The following is a 24876-nucleotide window of genomic DNA, read 5'->3' on the forward strand; positions in this document are numbered from 1 at the left end:
CCCTCTAAAGGTATTCCAAGGTACGTTCGTCTTCTCGAAAATCCGTCTTCGAGTCGCCGACCGGCCGAGTCCGTTCTCGCGAAAACCGCCCTTTGAACGGTAATATTCGGTCGTCGCGAATTTCGTTTACCTTTCTTGGTCGGAGATGGACGAAAGGGTGGACAGAGGGGCGGCCTTTTGCGAGGCCAGCGGTCGTCCTCGCGGTTCTACTCGCAATTCTCCGACGGAATTGCCGCGATCCCCGGAGAATCGCGCGCGGCGTCGATCGGCGGATTTCCGCCGGATTTCCGCCGGATTTCCGCGGGGACGATTAATTCCTAAGCTCATCTCCGATATCGGATAGTCGCGGCATATATTTCCGGGCGTGTCGTCGGCTTTAACGCCGGATCCATCGGAAACGATTCCCTCTTCTAGCGTGTCCGTATCGTCGATCCGCCCTCTGGAGAGCTCCGAATAGCTCCGAATAGCTCCGAATAGGAAAACTCTAAATAAATCCGTCCCCCGTCCCGACCCTTTAACCGTTGACGCCATCGACGGACTTTTCCGTAATCGATGCTCCGCTACCTCGAAACGCCCGAGGGAGGCATCCGCTCTGATTCGACTCCCGCGATCGCTCGTTATCGCGACAAACCCCGTAATAGGAGATTCCCGGATTCGCGTACGTGCGAATAATCCCAACGGCCGGCCTCGAACGGAGGTGCCGGAAATTGGTAAGCCCGGCGACGCGCTCGCTCGTCGTTTAACGTCGACCAAAATCGCGACCGTCTCGCTGCCTGCCGCTCGATTACGTTTCCTTCGCGCGCTTCGTTGTCGGGGGCGCCGCGGCGTCCTCGTCGGTTCCGGCGGAATGCATTTTCTGCAACCCCGGGACGCGTTTCCGCGCAAAGGGGTCCCGTGGCCGCGGGAAGGTCGGGGGATGCGTCGATCGAGTTCGGTCGGCTCATCGGACCATGATTCGCTTCGCGCGGCAGGTGCGATCAAGGCGAAACGGACCCGGAGCGAGCGAGCCGGCCAATTAAAACGGTCAGCGGCCCGTGAATAAATTAAACCGCTAACGAGTGCAATCGTCGCAACGAAGCCGGAAGCGACACCTCCCTTTCTCTCCTCGAGTACATCCGCGCGTCCGTTTTTCCCCGCCTCTCTCTCGCCTTCCCTCGCTCGCCCTCCGGCTCCGTACCTCGCCAATATCCAGGCAAATTGACGCAAATCGAATCCGGTCGAATCGAAACCTCGAGCTTCTCGCGAGCACCGATGCTCGATCGCGGTCGCGTCGATTCCGCCCCGATGCTCCTCGCGATACGAGAAATCTGCCGGCCACCCTCGAGTCGTTCGCGCTTTCCGCCCTCTCGGAGGATGCGTCTCCTCGATTTTTCGATCGAAGCCCGACGCGACTCGAAGGAATTCCTTGCGGCAGCCGTGCTTCCCCGCGCGTCCGGCCGTCCACTTTGCAGGGCGGAGACGCGCCGCCCGCCGCGGCGAGTGGGTCGAGTGCCCTAACCTCCGTGCGGCGCGAAGCCCGCCGCTTTGCCGGCGGCTTTTTCGCTCGCCAACCGTCCCGGCTTACGCCTTTTTCGTATACACATCTCTGTTAACCCGCGTGCGGACTCGCGAGACATCGAACGAACCCGCCGGAAGACGAGAGGGCCCAAGTAAGCCTCCGCTTTGGCTCGCGTCGCAGTTGGAATCGGCTCGGCGCGTCTCACGGCCCGCGGAGTCCCTTCGTCGGTCCGGCCCGTCTCACCGAGTCCATGGGTTTCGTCAAGGGACGCTCCGTTCCTCCTGTCGAGGGATTCTCGGGCGGGACATCCGGCGTCGCGCCTTTCCCCGAAACGTCGAGTCCGCTCGACTACTGCCATTCCGCTCCAGTCCGACCTCCGGCGTCGCGGCCCGGAATCGTCATTTCCATATTTATGCCGGGGCATCGGACCTCGGAGGGCCGGCCCCGATTCGCTCAAATTGAGCGATCCAATTTGCGCGGATTGTGATGCTAAGCGGTCCCGAGAGGAGCCCTCGCGGTTCCGTCGACGCACCCTCGGCCGCGGGCGCGTCCGATAAATTCCGCAGCCTCCGCCGCGAGGCGGAGGATTCCCCGCAATGGGGATAGGCGCGGATCGCTCGAGTTTCCGCAGAGAAATTCGACTCCTCTTTCCCTTTGGCGAACCAAATTGGCGCGGAGTCATCTCGCCCCGGTGACCCCCGTTATCGGCGAAGTCGCGTTTATTACGACGAATCCGCGTATTCGGTACACGTGCCTCGTACGCTTCGGAACGATCGCTCGAATACGAATTCGGGACTCTTATTCGATATGCAGTCGGTATTTGAACGATCGGGCGCGTCCGCGTATTGAATCGACCCGGCCCATAATCGAACCGAATACCAAATCAGCGGAGCCGGTAATTCCCCCGAGCAAGTATTAAGAGCGAGTTCCGAATTAGCCTAACGAAACGAATTCGAGTAATCGTAACGAGTGCAGGGATCGAACGGGTCTGGGTAATCGCGTTATCGAATCGCCGCCCCGAACGGTTATACCGAATTCGCGCCGGATGAGCTCGGTAAAGCTGTATCCAAATTTCACCGTGGATCCGCTCGATTAAAAGGGCGGACTAATTTCGATCAAAAAACCGAATTACCTTTCTTCCCTCCTCTCCCTCCGTGGCTGCGCCATCTCCCTCGAATCGCCATTCGATACCGACATGATTTGATCTACCTTTCCTCTTCTCGATTAATCGGTTTTTGAATTTCTAAACATCGTCTTTAAACGTTACGCGCGATACGGAAACGTCGATAAGATATTGACTTAAGATTTAGCGATGGCAAACGGTGGGACATGCCGGAGGTTGTAGGAACTAAAAATCGCGTCCAAAGGGGAGGAACGCGAGAGCGAAAGAGAGTCCGCGGTAAATGAATTTCGGTGGACTTTCGGTTAATTAAGAACACCGCCTATTTCGCGTCGGGTCATCCAAGGGTTGGATAGAGTTTTACCAAGAATGTTAATAAAATCCCGGTCGTCGCGGTCGGTCGACTCGTTGGGGTGGAAGAGGGCGCGAAGAATGTCCCCGGACTCAACGCGACCGTGACGACAAAATCGAATTTTTTATTTGCGAAATGGCACACTCGCGAAAATCGATAATTGCTTGCTCGATGTGCGGCGTATCGCGCGGTCGTCTGCGCAAATAAAATGCCATGATGTACGAACATCGAATTAAGTGAAAAACTTGTAAACGCGTTCCGCGTCCGAAACAACCGCAAATTCCCGCGTAACCGCGGATAATGGAGAATATCGTTTCGTATAAAAGCTGCGCGGCATAATGCACGGAACAACTTTTACGCGAACCATTTCTCGATACCGCGTTTTCCCGACGCGAAAAACTGTTCTCACCGCAGGATCAGCGCGGGAAGAATCGGCTTTCTTAACGCGAAGGCACGTGGTTGGTCCTTCCCCCTTCTCTCATTTTTTTTTTTTAGGGTATAATTTTGCAGGAACCAAACGAACGGACGAGTCAACGACGAGATTTCGATCGGTTCCTCCCGGGTCCGGCGTGGCGTGGCGATCGAACCGCGGCGGAAGCACCGCGCAAAAGACGGCTTCTCTCGGGGGTAGAAATGGGAACGGAAGAGGAAGGAGATAGATTCGAAGGTATCGTGGTACGTACGTACCCGACTGAAAAATAAATGGAACCGGCCGTCTCGACCCCCGCAGAGCCCGAGCACCCGGCTCACCCCCGCCTCTTCGCAAAAATAACCTGCCACTCCAAACGCAAATCAAGTTCGGGACGCGAGCCATTTCCTCCGATGGGATAAAAACAAATTGACAATCCGGGATTTAAAACGCGGCTTTGCGCGCCCCCGCCCCCCTGCTCCGGGGATGGAAGACGTCGTCGGGCTGGCAGCTTCCTCTACTTTTACCCTATTTATTTTTCGAATCGATTTTAAAGGGGTGTTTCGCCAATTGTCCAAATTTACTCGCACGTAGAAGAGGCGATTTAACGACCGACTCGGGGCGTCGGGCACTTTTTCGGTCGGTAACGCAATCGGTGCAGTCGGCGCGTCCCCGTGGCGCGCATTCGGCACATCGGCGCATCCAATTCGCGCGGCGCCGTGATCGTCCGAATCCAATATATTCACAAAATTTCGGACGAAACTCCCGGAAACACGGATGACCCATATTTCGACACCCCCCGGTTGCATATTAGAGCACACCTGTTGTAGGCATCTGCATGCACGATACCCGAATTAACCCGACTCCCCTCCGCGATTCCGGACCTTCGTGGGTCGCGTTATCGGGCGCTCCACGGTCCTCTCCAAACGGAGTGACCGGAAATGTTTTCCAAATGGGCGGATCTCGCGAAGCCGACGACACCTCCACTTCCGGCTGACGTCCCGTGCGCTTCCGTTCACCCCGCTTGTCCGGCCCTTGCGTTCATCCCTTGGATCCCCCTTGGATCCCCACTTGGTTCGTTAGTCGATTAAACCTCCCCGCAAGCCAAGCGACGAGTTCGGCGCGCGTCCTCGGACTCGGTGTCGCGCGGGCCGCGACGCGGCGCGGCGCGGCGCGGCGTGGCGCGGCGCCTTCCGTCTCGGTTGACCTACATCGATGCATTAACTCGGCATACCCCGGCTAACCTCGGGTCGACCAACCTCGAGAGCTCCCACGTAACGGAGACTCTAAGGTAAACCGTCGCCCCAAAGCTCGATATAGGTCGGGCCGGTACCGGCCGCGTCGACGCGAGCCGCGAGAGAAAAGTCGCCGAAATCCGAGCGGAGCGGCGTCCCCGACGCGACGTCGTTATCACCGGCGGTTCGTTACTCCGCGCGACCCCACGACCCGAGGCGCTCGTCGATATCTTTCGGCCGGAAGTCGATAACTTTCCGGAGAGCGACGTCGACGTCGAAGCGCCTCCCCGCTCCTCCGCGGGAATCCTAATTCGAGAGCCGATCGATCGTATCGAACTCAGCCGACCGCGATTCGTTTCCGCCCCCTGGCGATCGGGTCTCCGGCTAATTGGAATGACTCGTCGCGACGGATTTCGGCCTGGTACAGACGCCACCCCGAGACGGCGGCCTGATTATTTTCCCCGGAAACTCCTCCCGACGTGCCCCTCCCGCGGACGCGGGTCCTTCTCTTCGTCGTTTTCGAGAAAACGCCGATCGACGTAGGACTCGTCCGAGCCGCGCTCGATTCGGTCGGCTTCCTCCTCGAGTTATCGCCTCCATCCCGGCGAAGAAGGGCGCTAAGTAAATTTTTCATTGGCTGCCCGGTGACTTTTACCGTAACGTTAAATAAAATTTCTATTGGCCGTTTAGACGTTTTTACTAGAGTGCACGGTAAAACGTTGTATATATAGTTTGCTCGGCACCCTTTGCGCTGCGCTGGAGAAACTGCAACGGCCGCGTACGAGGGTTTACCAGGGTCCATACTAAAACCTACGTCGCTTTCCTTCCAGGGTTTACCGTGCCGAGCCCCAATGATGCCACCGGTAAATAAACTCCGACGATAAGTTTGGTCGACGAACGTTTCCAGCGGTACCCCCGATAATTCCTTTATTTTCCGGAGACCGTTTTCTTTTTAACGCGCCAAGTCCGAATGACGTTTCGAGGCGGGAACGTTATTCCCTTCCGCCAAGCTTTTTCCCGTTCTTTTTCTTTTCGGTAATGGAATTTCATTCTTATACAAGTATACACCCCCGAGAGGCGCGTATTTCCCAAGGAGGAAATTCATTTTCTGAATAACGGAGACCCGCGAACGGCGAAACCGATTCGGAACGTAACCCGAACTACTTTTCAAAGCGGGACGGTTGGCGCCGTTTTTTCTTCGTCGCGTAAAAGAAGACCCGACGACCTGGGTGGAGCCGGACTCGGTTCCCGGGCCGATCGTCGTTCTCGAGGCGGTCGTCTCCTCGAGGGCGCCGTCGCGAGGACCGACCCGTCTCGATCGCCTTCCGTAACGATTGATATTAAATTAAAACGGCCCCGGGTTAACGGCGGGTTCGTAACGAGCAGCCCGGAGGAGCATTGTTCCGAGTTGATTAAATGCACGCACCTTTCGCACCTCTCCGATACACGGGGTGTAACGTAAAATAGGTGGGCAGACTTTATATCGCGCTTACTCGAAGCTGCACCCCGTGATTCTCCTTTTCTTTCAGCGCTTGCGACGTCTATTTTCTTTGGAGTAACGAGCTCGCCGTCGGTCCACCGCGTGGCCGCCGTATCGATTCCGCCCGATTCTTCTCGCGGCCGGAAATCTCGGCTCGCCGTCGTCCGCGTTTAATAACGTGCCGGTCGGGGGCGAATTTGGGTCACTCCATTACGCGGCTTTGAAAAGAGGGGTGGCGTCGCGGTGTCGGGGTGCTCGGGCTTCTCCATTATTCGGGAAATGGACTCGCTCCTTGGGAAATACGTCCTCCCCCGGTGGGTATATACGTTTAAGAACGGAGCCCGCCGGTAAGAGCGCGGACGTCGTCCGACTCGGAGCGGCGCTACATTCAAATTTAACATTTTGGATTTACCGGGGATCCCGGCGGAAGGTACCGCCTCGGTCGGATCGTTACTTCCGCCGTGCCGGTTACTCCTGCAAACCGTGTAAACACCTTTTCCCTCGGAAATCGGACGTTTCCACTCCTAGACGCGCCGACGTCTTCGAACCGAGCAGTTTTTGCGACAAACTACTTCCGGTCTCTATTTGCCGTCGAGTCCAAAAACGTTCCCGTCCCGTCCCGTCCCGGCGCGGCGCGGCACGGCTGCAGCCATTCGACGGCGCCTACCGTCGAGTTCGGGACGTGTCCTACTTCTTCGTGTCGTCCGTTTTTTTCTCTCTCGGCAGGAGCAATGGATCAATTCTCCCAGGGCCCGTTACCGAGAGAAACCGCCGATACCTCCGAATCCATCTTGCCCGGCATATCGCGAGTCGCTGCGGTCGACCGTTTCGATTACGCCCGGGCGAAGACGCGCCCGGGCGCGTCCAAGTCGAGGGCGACGCGCGGAAAATGCGCTTAATTAAATGGAAACAATTCGGCATCGACGTCCCTATTACCCGAGCCCCGGCGGCCCGCGGGCCATCCGGGTGAAATAGTTGCGGCGAGAATCGCATTCGGCCCCGTCCCGCCGCCGGATGCCGCCGGATGCCGCGAAATTCGCCGGACCGGCCTCGACCGACCGATCGATGGCCCTGACCCCGGCGACTCGGCGGCCGCGGACGATCGCGAGTCGCGAAGCGAGCAACTCGATCGCCGTTTCGAACGGTAACCGCGTTGTTGCCCCGTAAACGGTTCGAGCCAGGAATGCACGCGCTGCCCTCGAGCGGCGAAAAAGTTACGGCCGAGCTTTTTAGTTTGGGCCTCGACGGTCGATCGTTTCGCGGACTTGGCCTGGTTCTGGCACCGCCGGCTCGGAAATCGCGGAATCCCTCGTTAGAACCCTTCCCGGAAACTCCGGGCGGTCGCGTCGCGCCTCCGCGATCTCTCGGCAAGGAGCAAAGCGCGTCTCGGTCGTCGTCCCGGGCATTTAAACGACGACGACGACGACGACGACGGGACTTCGCTTCGTCCCTCCCCGTCGCGGTTTCGAATCGGCCACGCAGCGGGTTCTTTCGACCCCCTCGAGCGTGCCTCGGCCCCTTCCGCCGACGGAGAGAGTCCAATTCCATCTCGCGGCTCCTGCCGAGTCACGCGAGCCATCAAAGATTCAAGCCCCGAGGGCCGGCAGATGGTTTGCCGGCAACGCCGCTCGGCCGCAGGGGCCCTACCGCCGGCGGGGGCCTTCCGCGCGCGCGCGCGCGCCCCGCCACTAGGGAACCCCGATACCGCTGGAATTAGCCTCAAAAACCGCACGTCCCGAGATGAAACGCCGCTTCTTCTCCCTTACGCTCGCCGTCCGCGAGATGCGCGAAAATCAAAATGGACGACGAAGAGAAGATCCTCTCTCTCCTTTCCGTCCGATTTCCGTTATCGGAATGGGCCGAATCGGACGCAAGAACCGCATAAACGCCTTCGGCTCTCCCTTCCGTTTCTTCCACGAACCAAGTCCCTCGACGACGCGTCGCCGGAGCCGCTCGGGCCCGTTCCCCCTCCGCTCGTGACCCGGCCAACCGGTTGGGCCCCTCGACGCCGCCATTGTCCGAAGGGGCCCCATCGCCTCGTCGTATTTACCTGCGCGCCGTCGTGACCCCTTTTACCCGAGGGAGGAAGAGAGAGGGCCGCGCTCCTTCCTCGGGCCGTTGGACCCGAGACCGGGGCCTCGTGCCGGACGACTTGACTTCTCTCGACCCGGAGGACGCGTGGATCGAGAGTCGACTTTTCGGTCGCTTCCGCGCTTCCCGCGGAAAGGATCGCGACCGGACGTCTTCGGGAAATTCTCCTCCGGTACCTTCTCGAGCATCCTTTGGCGACGGTACGGAAGCGCGCCGAGAGAAAATTAAGAATTCACGCTAATAACGGTGAATTACTCATAAGAGCGAGGGTTCGTCGATCCCGTTCCGATATTTTTCCTGCTTTTAACGTTTCACTCGCAACTCGTACGCAATCGGGGAAAGTTCGGTTATCGTTGGACAAGATTTAATTGGGGCTGAAAATGAACGGGGAAAACTGGCGCAATTGGGCGGAATGCGCGTTTTGTCGCCGGTTTCCTCCCGTGGCCCGACAGCGCATTATTCGTATAAAAGAGATAATTGGAAAATTGCAATTTTCTTTGGCGCGCGGGCTTTGGAAAAATGAAACCGCTTTACGGCCAGAGCGTTCGCGTCGGGTCCATTTCGTTTGACGGGAGGTCAAGGACTAACCGCGTTTCGGTATAAAATCGTCCCGAAATCGTTCGGTCTCTCCGGACGTAACCAATAAAGTCGTTTACCGCACCATGGGGAAGCGGAGTCGAGTCTAAGAAAAAAATCTACGAGCTACTTAAAGGGGATCGAAACCTGACCGGGGCCCCATTTGAACGGCCATGTGTCGTTTCCTCGGTTACCCGGGTCTCGGGAGCGGACGAGGGGATCCTTTCGGGAGAATTCCATCGACGGTCGTCCTTTTGGAACGTCCGCCCTCCGTCCCGCCGCGGATCCGTGGCCAATGGGTTTCGAATATTCCCCGACGTACGGAAAAGTACGTCCGAGCGCTCTCTACCGGGACAAAGAGTGACGAGATATTCGTCTTCGCACTCGAGCACAGCGGGACGCGAAATCCCTGCTCGGACAAAATGTAAAATCGCCGTCTCGACGTCTCCGTTTGTCCCCCGTTGACGAACCGGGAAAAAAATGAAAAGCTTGGTTTCCTTCCAAGATTCCGGGTGGAATAGGTTCCCCGGAATCACGGAAGAAAATTGCCCTCCGATCCCGATGGCCGCGTCGCCCCCGAGGAACGACTCGCGAGGACGGCCCTGGTCGCGGTACCCGGCGGGGAACTTTTACCTTTTCGAGGTTTCGAGTCGCGGGACGCCGAGGCGAGAGATCCGACGAGGAGGAACGGCTCGAAGCGAGGAGACGGACGTAACGAGTCGACCGAGAGGGTAAACGGCCGAAGACCGGAAAGTAGTACAAAGAGAAGACGAGTCGTCGAGTTTATCCGGGAATTTTCTTCCTCCCTCGGCGGCTGCATTTTCTAACGAGCAAAAATAGATTCTCCTTCCCTCCGGCTCACCTCCGCGGGGAGTAATTCGTCCTGGCTCTCTTTGCGTACTTATTATCGCGACGAAACTTGGACACTTCGAGAAAGGCAAGATCTCCTCCCTCCCGAGTCGGAAGCCGAGCAGACTTTACCCAGGAAACGCCCTTCCTTGTTTTCGGCAAACCCCCGGGGGTCCCCCGCGAGCCACCTCGCCCCTGATTCGATCGCTTCGCCCTTTCCCCCCTTCCGGCGTCTCTCGCGTCGACTCGAGGGCGTCCGTCAAAAACGGAGGAATCTTCCAGAGACCGAGCTCGATAACGTTATCTAATTACTCCGAATCTTCCCCCGGACCGAGTCCGCGTAAAAAAGTGAAGGGAAGAGGGCGGCCACGTTGGAAGCTCTTGATTTCCAACGAAACGTGATTTAGTGCGTGGAGCGAGGAAAGAAATTATCCGGCGAGACGGAGATAAAGAGGGACGAGCTCGGTGAATGGCTCGTTCTTGGGCTCGCGATAGGCGATAGCGCGGAAGCCGACTCGGTTAATTCGATGCGATTCGGCTCTTACTCCCGCAATAACTCGCGGCCGATCGGCCGGCACGAGCGCGTTCCGTCTCGATGGGCTTCCACGAAGCGTGTTTCGCAAGAGGTTTCGAAAGAGGTTTCGAAAGAGGCGCCTCCGCTCCGCGGGACGATCGAGGGGCCCGGCGCACCCGGCGCACCCGGCGCACCCGGCGCACCCGGCGCACCCGCGGAATCGCGCCCTTTCGCGCCCTTTCGCGCCCTTTCGCGCCCTTTCGCGCCCTTTCGCGGATCGCTTTCGTCCTCGGACTCGCGGGGAATAATTTATCGCTTCTTTAGCCGCGGGAATCCGAAAAGAGATAAAATGGAACAAATTCGCTCGCGGTGCGTTAGAACCGTCCGTATCGAAATGCCCGGAACGTGTGAAAAAATGCATCGAAAGCGTTCCAGATTTGCCCTACGCCTAACTCCAAGGTGCGAGCGAGTATCGTTCGGCGTTCAAGAGTCGAGAGGGAAAACTCGGTGGTAATACCGCCTCGACGAGGGAAAATCTTGTCACGTTTTCGAGGTTGTTGAACTTTTTTTTAAACGTTATCGGATTTCAATGGGACCGTGTCCAACTTCCTCCGGTCCGACGTGGAAGCCATAAATACGGGCGCCGAAAATGACCTCGCAACCGGCCGCATCGTGGACGCTCCTCTCCGGGTATTCCGCTCCGCGGCCAACTTCGGGACGGACGGAGTTTGGCTCGCTCGTTTCTGGAGCCGCGCACTCGGAGAAAATGATCCGCCACCGCGTACCACCCTGCTAGAATTTATTCTACCGCCGGACGGAGGTTACCGGTCCAACAAACCGTATTTAAATTTATCGACAACGTTCCGCCTCGTCATCGTTCGACTTTGTTCGATCCACGGCAGAAGGGTGGAAAAGTACCCTCGGCGCGAGTCTCTTCGCGAAACCGCCCTACGTCCCTCGCTCAAAGGTTCCGGGAAAGTGCGGGGAACGGGAGACTGCCGCAGTTTAAAGTAACCCCGGGAACCCCGCAATCCGAGGACTTTAAAGGATAAGTGGAACGCGTAAGGAAGTTATCGGCTGGAGCGCGGAATCGGCTTATCGCTCCTTCCAACTTCACGGAGGGCCAACTTCTCCAATTAGCATGGCGATCCTCCGTTGCGGACGGTCTCGAGTTTCGACGGTCGGAAAGCAATTACGGAAGGATCCAGGATTACCGAGGCCGGATAAAGAGATCCGCGGATCGACTTCGCGCCTTTTACGTCCCCCGGGTCTCGCGATCCGTTCGGCGGCGCTTCGAAGCCATTTCAAGGAAGAGCGCATCCCAGATGCGACCCCGGACGACGAGCGTAAAGTCTGACGAATGCATCGAACGAGATTAACCGTGCTTTATAAGCCGTTTCGTCGCGTCATATTTTATTTTGAGCAAATAACGCAAATTTTCCGAACGACGGCCACGGAAGGGGGGAGAATGCGACGTTGAACGCGATTAACCGTGAACCAGGGGTGCGGCCCTCGCCCCCCCGAGCACATCGAAGGGGAATCCGGTCCAGAACTCGGGGATGAATTTCTGCCGGTCCCGCGGGAAGATGCCGCGCCCGGAGCCGGCGGCGGAACCGCCGCCGAAAGCCCTGAGCTTTTGAGCGAGTCGCGAACGCGCAAGAACCGCAATTTGCGTCGCTCGCTCCCCGGGGACCCTCTCGAGATGAGGCTCTGCATTCGTTTTCTGGAATGCACCTCCGGTCAAGAGGGAAATAACCGGGGCACCGCGATTTCCTTCGTCGGTACTCGCCTCACGCGCCTCACGCGCCCGCCCTGACCGACCCAGGACGCCGACTAATCAGAGAGAGGAGATTGCGCGCAAAAATTGGAACCGGCTGCCCGGCTTTAGCATTCGAAGGAATTCGCAGGAATCTGCGGACGAGAGACTCGAAGATCGACGGAACTAAAAGTCGTTCGGGCCGTCGGCAAAGTGCACCCGGCAATTCCGGACAGCAGTCGCATCTAGGAAATTACGGGAGGCGCCGGCTACATTATGGCGCCACGGTTTACGCATAAGTTAACCATTCCGGCATACACCGAGGCGTCGGTTACACTTACGCGGCTTGTACCGAAAGTAGTTTATTAATTAACCCGAACGCCCCGGTTACCCCGTCCGGGGAATTCGGCCGAAGGCGAGCCGGCGTGTTCTCCCCCCGACCCCTCCGGTGCCGTCACCGTCGCGCGGAGCTTCGTTGCGAACGGAGTTTAAGAGGAGACGCGGAACGGCTAAATTTAGTCTCGGCGTCCTCGGAAGCGTTGAACCCTGGGTCCCGTCGACGCCGGCATCGGCCGGCCGATACAATTGTGCTGCCCTCCGCGAGTCCGTCGCGCTATCGCGCGACTGCCGGGATATTAAACTTTTATGGTCTAGAAGCGTTCGAGATCCCTTTCCGACGGAATCTTTACGGCCGACCGGAGACTCGTCAACGGCGGAATGAAAGAGCGCCTTGTTAGCTCCCCGGTCGTTACCTTCGTTAAAGAAGGACCCCGCCGGCGACCGACGCCCTCGAGGGGGCGCCGGAAGTAGGAGATTCCTTGGACGTCCGACGAAGAAAGCCTTCACTGATCTCGACGGGGAGCTCGTCGAGATTCTCGGAACTTGAATCGGCCGCGTCGAGCGAAAATCGGCGCCGCCCGCGGAAACGCGGCTCTCCTCCTCGGACGGAGGGAGAGTCCCCGATTTCCCCTCGGGAACGCGAACCGGGACGTCTCACGCTCTCTCGGCCATTGTTCCCCGGCCCGCGTCTTTCCCTCGACGGACTCGTTTCCCCGGCTAGTTCGCACGGGAGACAAACGCCCGGGCGAGTCGGAGATCACCGGTCCCGCTCGCTTCCGGTTTCGAGGCCGGAAACGGGCGCCAGGTTCGACTCGAGGTAGGTTACGTCCTCGCGCGCTCGCGTTCCTCCGGCATCGAATCTCATCCGTTTGGGCGGAAGAGGCGGCGAGAGATAAGGGACTCAAAGGATCGGCAGGGAGGAAGCTCGTTATCGAAGAAGGGATCATCCCGGAGTACTGGTGGCGGTAAATGGCGAGTACCCGAGGACTGGCCTCGAGAGCCGGGACTATCCAAAGTTTGGAGAACGCGGGGCTGATACGGGACCAAACTCAAGGAATCCCTCAGGAATCCCCGAGGAGCTTCCGAAATTTGACCGCGTTACGTAATAAAGTTATGCAAAGGATTAATATTCATCCCCGTTTTCCGGGTTTACCGAGACGGCCGGAAAAAACGAGGCGTCGCGCCGTGAGTCCCTCCGGCCGTTATCGGACCGGAGCGACGTCGCTCGAAAACGGCATTTCCCGCATTTTCCCGCATTTTCCCGCATTTTCTCGGCCCCGGCCGACGTCGAAACGTCCCAAGACCGAACGAAACCAAAGCCCGCCGACGCCACCTGTTGCGTGGATTTCCGGCACCGCGAGGGTGGAGGGGCCCCCGAAGTACCGATACCGAAGTACGCCCCGTTACCCGGGGGATGCCGCGACGCACTTTTCCGCGCGCTTTCTCGTCTCCGGGATGTCCGACGCGTTCGGGCATGGCGCCGTCGCGACGCCGTGGACGTCTCTCGACTCGGCCGACCCCTTCGCCGAGACAACGTCTATATCGGCGATTTTGGAGTCGCGGGGCAAAAGGAACGAGCCGGGGTGGCCAAATCGAAGGAATCGTTGAGGCCGCCTCGAAGCGGCAATTTGGAGCCACCGTTTACGTCTAATGGCCTCTCGATCTAACGGATCACGGATTATCTCGAGGCTCCGTTCGTTCCCGAGAACCGGACGAGGTCCTTTCACGGAAAGGAGGTCTTGCGATCGACGGGGCGGATTACGGAGCGTCGAAGGCGTCGAATGCGCGACGCGACAAGGCCCAGCCCTGCCCATCGGAGACGTCACTCGGAAGGACCGTGCGATTCGACCTCGAAGTTACGTCGGCAGAAACGAAATATTTAGAGGTCCTCGATAGGGCGTTCCCGTTCCGTTATCCGTGACCCCATCCGTGACTTCGGAGCGGGATCGTCCGATCGGGGTAAAGTGGAATTATTTGTCTCGGAATCCTGGTTCGTTCCCCTACAAAGCGTTCGCTCGCCGGGAGGAGTCCCGGTGATAAGCGAATCAAAGGGACGTCAAGGGGTCCTCTTCCCGGCACGGTCGAGTCGTCCGGTTTCGATTCGTTCGGCCGTGGAGCGCTCGCTCGTTCCACGGAAGTTTCATTTGCGTTAACGAGTCAAGAGGAAAGGAGCCCTCCTTCGTCTTCGCCTGGAAGACGCGACCGGGGTCGTTAGGTGGAGACCTCCGAGGCCCCGAGGGACGCCGGTCCGTCGGGGACAACAATGGACGCTGCTTTTGTTCCACGACGTCGTTGCGACGTCCGGTCCCGCTCCGATCTTAACGAATCGCGGGCCCCTAACGATTTCTCCACTTCGTCCAAAACGCGGAGCTTCCTGCCCTCGCGGTCCCCAGGGCGAGGGTGGACGCCCCTCGGCGTCGTCCATGGGTCGTTCGTCGGTTGTTTCGGCGGTCGATCCGTGCAAGGATCGAGTCTCTCCTTCCGTTCCGGCTCGAAGACGTTTGCCATCGACGTCCCCGTAAACGGTTTCGGACTTTCCGTCTCGACCGACGAAGGCGAACCTAATGGAAGTCGGTACATCGAGGATGACGGCGATCGATAATCGAATTCTCGAAGATGGTAACCGGCGACGGGTAAAGAATGCAATTATCGTCGCGACACCGACGTCGCGAGGCTCGGATGCCGCAGGATGCCGCAGGATGCCGCAGGGTACTGCGGGGTGCTTCGAATGCTCCCGGATCCGGGGGAAACGAAGTTTGACCGACGATTCCCGAGGGTGGGTCCGGGATAGCGAAGGCTTCCATAGGGATTTTTAACGATCCGCGGCCTCGTGGCAAAGAGGCGCACCACCTCCGAGTATTTCCTAACCGAGGACGCCACGCCTGGCAGGCGGACAGGCGAGAGGAGAAGTCCTCTTCCTTTGGCCCTTTTTCTTCCCTTTTTCTTCGGTCTTGGCTCCTGCCTCGGCCCGTCATCCGTGACCGGCTGTAACGCCGTATGTAAATACCATGGCCGAAAACGTGTCGATATCGCTGGAATTCGATACATACGTACATACGCGTTTACTCGCACGTACGCAAACACGCCTCCGAGGATCCGATTACGCTCAACAGGGCGCGAACGACGGCTCCGTTTCTTTCTCGTTGGCCGTGTTTCGGTCGAGCCGGTCGAAAGCGAAGAGGAAAGCCGAGAGAGGAGCGGAAGGTCCCGCGACGGCGGTTCCTCCCCTCACTCTCCTCTCCGGTCGATCGGGCGGCCTCTTTGCCGCGCATCGCCGAGGGGGTCGACGCGGAAGTACGTACAGGGAACCGCGTGCACGTCGGAGCCAAGTACGCTCCGGATATCCGGCAAAGGATCCTCTTCTCCGCTCCACGAATTTCCTTTGTCCGCGGTTCATTTACGAGGGATTTTTCAACGATAATTTCCCTTTTTCGCTCCTTTCTCGTAATCCATTTTCGCGCAACGCCACCTTAACGCGCGGCGCTCTCGCTCCTGGAGTAACGAAGCCTTGGTCGAATTACAGCAAAGGGAGCTCCGCCTGACGCGCGGCGGTGACGAGCAATCCTCGTCCGTGTAATTTTTGCTCTTACTCGGCCATTTCCCCTTCCCCTCGCTGTCGATTAGGCCGCCTCTTTGCCGGCTCGGAGGTACCCGTGTCTTCCCGGGACCCCTCGGCCCCCACGTCCCCGCGCCGCTCCTCCGAGATCTCGAGTTTCTCCTCGTAAATTCCGAATCCCTCTCCTCGCGATCCTCTCCTAGGGATGCGTGCCTCGGGCTTGCGCCGCGACGCGCCGCATATCGATGCGGTTATCGACGTGGTTATCGATGCGCTTCTCGGCGTGCATATCGATGGGCCGACCGTCCTTGTGCATCATTTTTCGAGTAATAGAAAGCGAGAACGAGCGGGACTCGCGGGACCAGGACGTCGGTTTCGGGGTTGATTCCGGGAATTTCGAGTCCGGTCTCCCCGGCTCGAAAACGGCGATTTCCGAGTCGAGGCGTGCCCGGTCACGCACCGGACGCGTTACCTGCGTTTCCAATGCGCTCCTTATTCCGCGACACGTTTTCGCCATCGGGCCGATACGTGACCGGTCAATTTGCGCATTGCGCGTTACGTGACATCTTTTCGCGGGGGCGGCTCAGGGGCCGGCTCAGGGGGCGGCTCAGGGGTCGGCTCAGGGGGTCGGAACCTGGGATCGCGGCGTCGCGTCGATCGCGGATGACGACCGAGAAAAGTGACCGCGGCGCAAGCTCGAGGCGCCTCTGCTCCGGGTGTCTCGATCGGGAAATCGATCGTTCGGGCGCAAAAAGTAAATACTCCGGCTATATTTAGGCGAAGGACAGCCGAGCGGTCGGGCAGGAAGTTCGGGCCCCGCTTTTTAAAGGTACCAACGAAGGATTCGGCTACCGGGAGAGCCATCGGCTCCCACCCGGAGCACGCGTCGGCGGCGGCTCGCATCGCGGACCCGTCACACCGGTCCCGACCAAGGCGGGCGCCCATTGGCGTGGGCGCCGGTCGCTCGATCCGGAGACGCGAGCCTCGGAGCGAAGGCAGGCCCCACGAGAAATGCCGTTACGCGGTTACTTTGGTATTTTTATGCCAATGCGAGCAACAAAAGGATAAAAGCGTCGTCGACGCTTTCGCGGCCGGCCGTAGAATGCTGCCGACCGTGAGACGCTAGTCGTCCCTCGAGGCGTAACCTCCGCGCGACGCCGGTGACGGGTCACCTCGCGTCGCGTCGCGTCTTTGTCTCCCCGCGCTCCGGCGTCGCCTCCCGGTCGCCTCCTCGGTCGGATTTCAACTCGTTACGTGGATTCGGCCCGACGCGAAAGGCATCGGTCCGGAGGATACCCGACCGATTCTCGAAAACCGGACGCTCGAGTCATCGACGTTCCATTTTTCGGTAGTCGGCGCGAGCGGGGTCGCTCCGGTCTCCTCGCGGACGGCGGCCATTTCTCGAGATACGTTTTCCACTCGCAAAAGCGTCTCGCGGGGCGACGGCAACTCCCGGGTGGAGGAAAAACCGAGGAAAAGCCAAACTTCCGTTCCGAGCGGGATCGATTCCGACCGAGCATCCGCCGTTTCCCGTGTTCTTCGACTCTAACTTCTCGCCGCTGACGTTCCGGGTCCGCGAGGGTCGCAGCAGCTGCTTCGTCCCCGAGACGTTTTCCCCGGTGGAAAATATCTACCTGGCAGGAGGACTCGTCCATTCCGGAGAAACGATCTCTCGGCCGACCAGGGGCCACCGCTCCGCGCCATTGGCTTCCAGTCGAGCCGGTTGCCGCTCCTACCGCTCCGTTAGCTCGCCTCGCTCTGCCTCTCCTAACCTAACCTCGAGGCGTACCCCGCCTGCCTTTCCCTTCCGTGCCCCCCTCGGGCCCCGCCACCCACACTCCGAGTGCGTCGCGACGCGGCCCCTCGGCGCTCCGAGATTTTCGAGGCGTCGAAGACGGTCGATACCTCGAATACGGTGCGCCGCGTCTCCTTTCGCGGACCAGCTTTCGTTTCTCCTTTACGCGAACAGCCGCATTACGAGTAGGTTAGTAGCAGGACGCCATATTGCCAACTAATGCAGATTACAAATTATAGTCGGGGCGAGTGTGGCGTCTCTCCGGAGACCGGAGACCGGAGACCGGAGACCGCGTTGAGATTTTCGAGGAAGAGAGAACGCTCGCCGCGTCGACCGCCAAGTACTCGGCAAAGGGCTCCCGCGCCGTGAATGCGCCGAGAAATACGTTTGGCACCTTGGGTGCCCGGAGCCGAATCGGTTGGGGGGAGGAGTCGTCGAATCTCTCCTGAGCCGTTTCGACTCTCGTCTCTCTTTTCCGCGTTGGTCGCGCGAAGCGGTCATTTCGAGGCCCGTTTGGAAAGTTCGACGTCGAGCCGTTTTCACAAATTCCCCGACGACGTCGTTTCGAGGGAGTCGCGGTCGAGTTCTCGGAAAATAGGTGAACGCGGCTGGACTGCGCGCAGTTTGGCAGGTGAAGGGTTTCCGGCAATTATGCCGCCCCATTATGCGTGAGACGTTTTCTTTAACGAGTGTGGCTTTTATCTCCCGGTTATTAGGGTGTAAGGGGCGGACACGCCGTTTTCACGAATCGACGCGTCTTTATGTCCTTCGTAATTGGTGCGTCGTGCTTTCGACGTTTGCGACTTGGTCCGGTTTGGATCGGCGAGGCGCGCCGTTGCGTTAATTATGCGTCCGAAAATGAGGTTGCGGAGGAGAAACCCGCGCGCTACATCCGCCGCCATTTTGGTACCGCAACGCCAAGGCGGGAATTCTCCGCAATTTCCGCAAGAACCTCGCTTCGAAGACCCATCGGGACGTCGCGGCGCTTTTAACGGAGGACCGTAGCGAAATTTCCGCGAACTGGGTCGAAAACCCTGAATCCCCCGGCGAATATCCGGCATTCGCGCGAAGAAGAGGCGCGCGCGGTGGTTCAAGCCGCCATTCGGGATCGGATCTCGAGAGCGCGGCCATTCAGCCTTTATCGCGATCCCGGCGTCGTTCCGAGGGAGAGCCGCCTCGACGCTGCGGCGCTATTAAAAGCCCCTAGCGAAGCGAAAAAGAAAATGGGTCAAAAATGCCGAAACGTCCGCGGACGCGTCCCCTGACCCCGCCATGGCGGATACTTCGGACATTGAAAATCCAATCGTAAATACGGGGAGGCATTCCCCTTGATCCGATCGTTGGAAGGAAACCCTTCGTCTGGCAACGGTGGTCGCGAAGGCTCTTTATATGCGCGCGGACGCGCGTGGGGTCCCGCCTCGTTATCTCGCTTTCCCGCTCGGTCGCGTCGCGGCGCGTCGCGGCGCGTCGAGTCTCCGCGCCGAGGAGAAGGCAACTCCGTACGTGGCGTAACCTCGAAATACCGTCTCGTACCGAGTGACGGATCCGTGCCGTGGGTATAATCGCGTTGCGCGGAACGACGAACGCAGTGGCGTAGTCTCCACTCGAAGCGACTCCTCTTCACCTTCCGGAGTAAACGGCATAGAACGCGAACGCGGTAGAAGACGGCTGCGGACGGAGTGGAGAAGATGCCCCAAAGCGGGCGCTCCTTGTCCTCGGGGCCGGACCGAGGAGTTTTTTTTAGAGTTGCCGTTAAAGAGGCCGGGGAAGCTGACCTACCGGGTAACACGGTGTTATACGGATTCCGAAGTCGTTTCCACGCGTGGAATCATAGTCTGGGAATCTCGATCGGATTTCTCCGGGCGTGCACCGGACTCGACGAAACCTGGAAAGGTCCGGGTCGAGACGTCGAGGTGTCCGGGCGCTCTCGGAAGAGACCGGATCGGTTCTCGTTTCTTTCTCCGCCTCGACCGCGCGGCCGACGACTATTTCCAGGCCTCGCTCTGAATTCAGCGGAATTCTCTCTTCGACGACGGTTAAGCGGTGCTCGCCAAAGAAAAAGGCTCCGGCTACATTTTCTCTCCATTTTCTTCGAACCTTGGTCTCGTTCCTTAACGTTCGTTTCGTTTTTTTTTGTTCCACGACGAAGGCCTTGAACCTAATTCTTTCTCGGAGATGACTCGAACGCATAGGACGATTCGCGCGAGATCCCGATTCGTTCCCCTTCGTCTCCGCGGACCGTTCCCGTCCCTTGATCGTCTTCCGTATCGCCCCACTGTCCGTGTATCGCACTTTAGCCCATGGCCACGGGGTCGGCAGACCGGCCGATCGATAGATTCTCAATTCGGCTTCTTTCGGGGGGGGGGGGCTTCGCTTAACCCATGGGAAACCGTAGGGTCCTGGATCCCCGGGTCTCGAGGGTTGCTTCGGTTCGGTTCTCGAAGACTCTTACGTTTTCCCACCTCTCTCCGCTTTGACTTAACTCCTTCCCGCGAAGAGGGTCGATAATTTTCCTTACGGTTCCGGCTTGGACTATCGACGTACGATAAACGGGGCGTCAACCCCAACGTTTTTTTAAGCCGATGACGATATCGAGGGGGCAGATGGTCGAGGATACCCTTGAGGCAGATAAGATGGCGAGGGGAGTTCGAGTCCTCTCGGGCAAGAAATTAAATAAATCATCTTCCCGAATGCGTCGGCAATCCCAAAAGCTCCTACAAAGGAAGCCTTCCATCGTTCGAGCGCGATAAAAAAAAGTAGGTACCACGTCTTCCATAGTTAAAGCATAGCTCCTCGTTTATAACCGAAAGCGCGCCAGGCGATTATTTCTTCTTATCGGCCTCTTTGGGAAATAATGCCTCGATCCGAGTTTTCTCCGAGACGTCGGAAAGGGTGGGACCCAGGAGTCGAAAGTTGGCCAGGGCGATCCGGATCCTCTCGGGCAAGAAATGAAATAAACCACCTCCGGAGGGGTGTCGCGGCGACTTATTAGTTCGCAATCGCTGGGGGAAGTTTGAATTCTAAGGGGACTCGAGGGTGGGTGGGGTGCAAAAGCGCGGACGCCTTTGACGTCAACGCCAACGGTGCCGATATTTCTCGAGGTGAATGCCGGCCGACAGAAGTAATTCGGCGAGCCCGCCGAAAAGTTCGGCCTCCGCGGTCCCACGCCCCTCGAGTCCCGCGATCCACCCTCGCGCTGGGAACCGAGTCGGCCCGGGGACGCCACGCGTCGACTTTCCCTAGGACTCCCCAGGGTGCCCCGGGCTTTCCCGCCGCCCCTCCGCGGCCGAGCCCTGGCCTATGGCTCGCTCTCGGCGTCGTTGTATATCTCGGGGGAAAAGTGGCCCGGGCCATTCCAACGCGGGATATGGTCAAAGTTCCGAAATCGCGCGACCCAGTCAAAATGGAGGCCATTTCGGTTGCAGGAAGTTTGGACGAGCGCGCCGCGTGAAAAGGCCGCGGTAAAATATGACCGTCCGAGGGCGTCAATGGCTACAGCGAGTGCAGACGTCGCGGCACGGCCAAAGTTTGCGGCAAAGCAAGTCGAAGGATTTGCAACGAAGTCCGATTCGCATCGCGAGCTCGTTCCCGTACGGCCGCGGTCGCGGTAATTAAACGGGGCGGTCACGGTCGTTTCGAAAACTTGAAAAGTTGCGCCACCACCGATTACCAAATACCGCGGGAGACGCGACCGAAACGAGGTCGACGCTTCGGGAGAAACTAATGGCTGGCGGACGCATCAATCGGCAGTTAAGACCGCGTTAACGGGGTCACCGGGTGGCCATTACGGGAATCCTTTCGCGGTCCAATTTACCCGAGTCTCCCTTTCTTTGTCCCAGGAGATCGCATCCGAGCGATATCCGAAAGAAGGATTAAATCTCCCTACCGATTTACCTCGAGCAAACGCCTCGTTAACGCCCATTTGGCTCCGTCCACTCGGTGGTCGATTCTCTCGGCACTGGCTCGTTGCTCGCCCGTTCGTCGATTCCTTTCTCGCTCGGTCGAGAGGAAGGACGCGAAGGCGACGAAATCGCGAGCAATGTCATCGAGCACCGCAATCGTTGACGTCACGAATCGCTTCGGGAAACGCCCGGGTCGTCGAAGCACATTTTCAACGAAAGTCGCCCGAACGCGAGATCCGGCACTTGGTGCATTTTCTCTCCGACAAGGGCACGAATAAACTCGCTCCTCCCGTTTATTAGATCCCGAATAACTTCCTAACGACGTATCCAAAACGACTTTCAAGCGAAGATAATGAAAAGAATTAAACGAACAATTTACTCCGCCTTTGCCACCGTCTCGCGCGAGGTCGGTCGGAGGTCTGAAAAATCAAAACAAGGCATTCCTGCCTTCGGCTCGTTCGAGGAACGTCCTCGGACGACCTCGCGTCTCTCCGTTGCCCGGCTTATTGTAAACATCCCTGCCGACAAAGGCCCTCGTTTCAGCGTGGAACCGCTCAATTAAGAGAAAGCGGGAGCAAGAGGAGGAGGAGGAGGAGAAAGAGCCGGCACTCGAGCGTTACGTAAGTTTTTCCGTTGTCCCGAGAGACCCCGAGCGCAAATAAACGCGGCGGCCGCCCCTCCGCGATCCCTTTGTCGGCCCGTCCCCCTTCCCCGGGTCGGGTTTTCTTGGGAATCTCGCCCTCGAAGCCGACGCGGACCAGGACTTCGGCCGACCGTCTCGCGAAGCGGGAGAGAGGGGGCGGACCCTCCCGGCGGTCGTAGGCAGATCCCGATGGTTCCGAGAAGCGGGAGCGCGGCGATTCGGGGAGTAATTCGAGAAGCGCAAAACTCGAAAGGTCTCGAGGTCGCGGTCAGTGTCCCGGAGAGGACGCCGTATTCGGTCGAAGGAGATTTTGGATCCAGATGGTCCGACCCCTAACGACATTCGGGATTCGCCGCGTTGGCTCGATTCGGGAGTGGAGGATCGCCGAGGAACACGTGGCGGCCGGAGGTCGTCGCAGATCTTCGGAGCCTCGGCGGCTGGAGCCCGGTCCAGGAATCCCGTTCACGTCGCAATACTTTTTTTTGGCTCTGCGATTACTTCCCGGGCGTTCCTCGAGCTAGCGTCGGGCGTTAAATCGGTCGACTCGCCGCACACCTTGAGAAAAGTCCAGTCCGCGGTAAAAAATCGGTCGTCGGTATCGTCCCAAGAAAAATTTGCTTCGTTCCCGTCTAACGCATTTAACGCTCGTCCGGTCCCGGAGGAAAATCGAAGTCCCCGACTACAAAGTGGATTCCGAGAACGTGCTCGACACCGGAGAAACGCCTCGATTCGAAGCATGTGGCGCCCCGAGGTCGTTCCGCCTGGAAATCCTCAGGGTCTTGGCCGATATCAAATGACCCTGCCAGGAGTTGGCTAAATCGCGCCCCCGTTCCCCGCCTCGACCTCGGGGAACTTTGCAGAAATGGACGCCGCGGAAATTAGGGACCGTTCTCGACGATCGCGCGATAAAAACGTTAAGACACTCTCCTCCCCTCGTGATTTCGCGTTTACGTCGAAAAGGAGCGCCGTAGTCGATTCCCGTGCTCCGCGCGTCCGAGCTCGAAGACTCCGTCTCCGGCAAGACCGCCGCGGTATCGACAACGGCGACGATATCAACTTTTTCGCTCCGACGGGGTTCCCGGGGTCCGGACCACCGGTCTAGGGTCAATTTGGCGCTTAATAAGAGCCGGAGCGAGACTCGTCGCCGGAATCACCCTTTTCGCCCCAGGTTTTCCCGATATTTTTCCGCGATATTCCGCGATATTCCGCGATATTCCGCCATGGCGGCGAGATCCGGCCGGGTAAGAAAGGAGTACCGAGCCAGATAGGGCGGTATAAGTAAACCAATTACCGTAGCCGTAACCGTAGGCAAGCGGGCCGGGCTGCCGGGTTATTAGTTCCGACCTTATTTATAGATATTATATTTACGTTAGGCGGGGGGAGGTGGGGCTACGCCCGGCCGGCGGAGCGGCAACTTACGAGTGCCCTCTCGGGTCGGCCCGCTTCGTTTCTCTCTTTGCGCCGCGGCCGCCCCCGCGAGGGCTGCTAAGGAAACTGCAATTTAAGCAGCGAGTTTTAAATCCCCGCCAGAGACTCGCAGGACTCGCGGATGCGTGCCCGCCGCCCCTCGGGGGAAACTTTCCTAATGAATTCGCCGGGTATAAACTCGTAAAGAAACGCGATCAAATTATCGAGTCCGGTTCCTCTGGAACGCCCCCGGCGGCGCCGCTTTTCCACCGCGGCGTAACCGGGACGCGGAATCGGATCTCGGAGTAGGTGCCGAGGAGCGAAAAAGTGGTCGAAGGATACCTTCGGAGCCGACCGTTATGCCGGGAGCTTCTTTGCGGGACGAGACGACAGTTGGACGGCACCCGGAGGTGGCGTTTAAGATCCCCGTTCGATATCTCGCGGAATTCGATTCCATGTCCCGAAAACGGTCCCTCGAGGGGTGGATCGGGTTTTTGTGATGAAATTTTTTATATTCTCTCTCGGGGGAATGCGGGGGTCCCCTTCTCGTAAAGAAACGGGAGCGGCGGGGGTGGCGGGGACGCGGAGAAGGCGCGACCACCGGCAAGAACGTCAAGGAGTGTTTATCCTCGAGATTGGACGTACCGTGGGCCATCCCCGTAATCCCCACGGCAATCTCGTAATCCTCCTTATAACTCGGTCTCTCCGCTGGGATGGAGGACCCCTCTATCGAACGGTGATACCCCGAAGGGCGCCACGGGTGAATCTCTCGCTCGGAAGTCGTCGTCGAGATTAAGATACCGGATTGGGTGGGAACGATCATCCGCTATTCCCGTTCCAACCGTCCATCCGGACCGTACTAAACGTAGGTCGTAACGCGGCATCGCGACCGCCACGCACGCGATATAATACGCTGGATATACTAACGCGCGAATCGACAGTCCAGCCGAATCTACCGGAAGAATTTTTTTTTTTCTCTCGTGCGGGAATATTTTCCTTCTCACCGTTCCAGGCGGAAACGCGTCTCGCCCAGGAACGTACTTCGCGTTCCTACGTCTCGCCCTTAAAGTTACGCCGATGGGCTGCTCGCCCGATAAATCCATTGGCACCCGAAGATACGTGCTCTCGCGGCTACGAGAGGGTCGAGTCGAAGGAACGTAAATTCTGGCCGAGGAATGCGTACGAGAGCACTCTCGAGATTCGTCATCGTCGTGGTCGCCGGTCTCCCCTCGACTCCCATTTAACGCGGCGAAGGAGGGAAAAATCCTCCTTCGTCCGAGACGCGATCCCTCCGTCGCTTTACCCCTTTGAGGAAAGGGCGGGGAGAGAGAGAGGGCTTTCCCAATTTGTCTCT

The 24876-nt window shown here is 58.6% G+C and overlaps 1 protein-coding gene across 1 annotated transcript in view; it reads right to left on the reverse strand.

The window, feature by feature from the left end:
• LOC105694848 (contactin-5) overlaps positions 1-21642 on the reverse strand; it is a 39872-nt gene extending 18230 nt beyond the window's left edge. Inside the window, exon 1 of the mRNA XM_012415929.2 lies at positions 21465-21642. Within this exon, the coding sequence (XP_012271352.1) occupies positions 21465-21492 (28 nt within the window). The 5' untranslated portion in view covers positions 21493-21642. The remainder of the gene's footprint in view (positions 1-21464) is intronic.
• Between the last annotated feature and the right edge of the window lie 3234 nt (positions 21643-24876).

This window comes from Orussus abietinus, unplaced genomic scaffold (genome assembly GCF_000612105.2).
Source record: "Orussus abietinus isolate OABI.00-Male unplaced genomic scaffold, Oabi_2.0 scaffold27, whole genome shotgun sequence".
NCBI lineage: Eukaryota > Metazoa > Arthropoda > Insecta > Hymenoptera > Orussidae > Orussus > Orussus abietinus.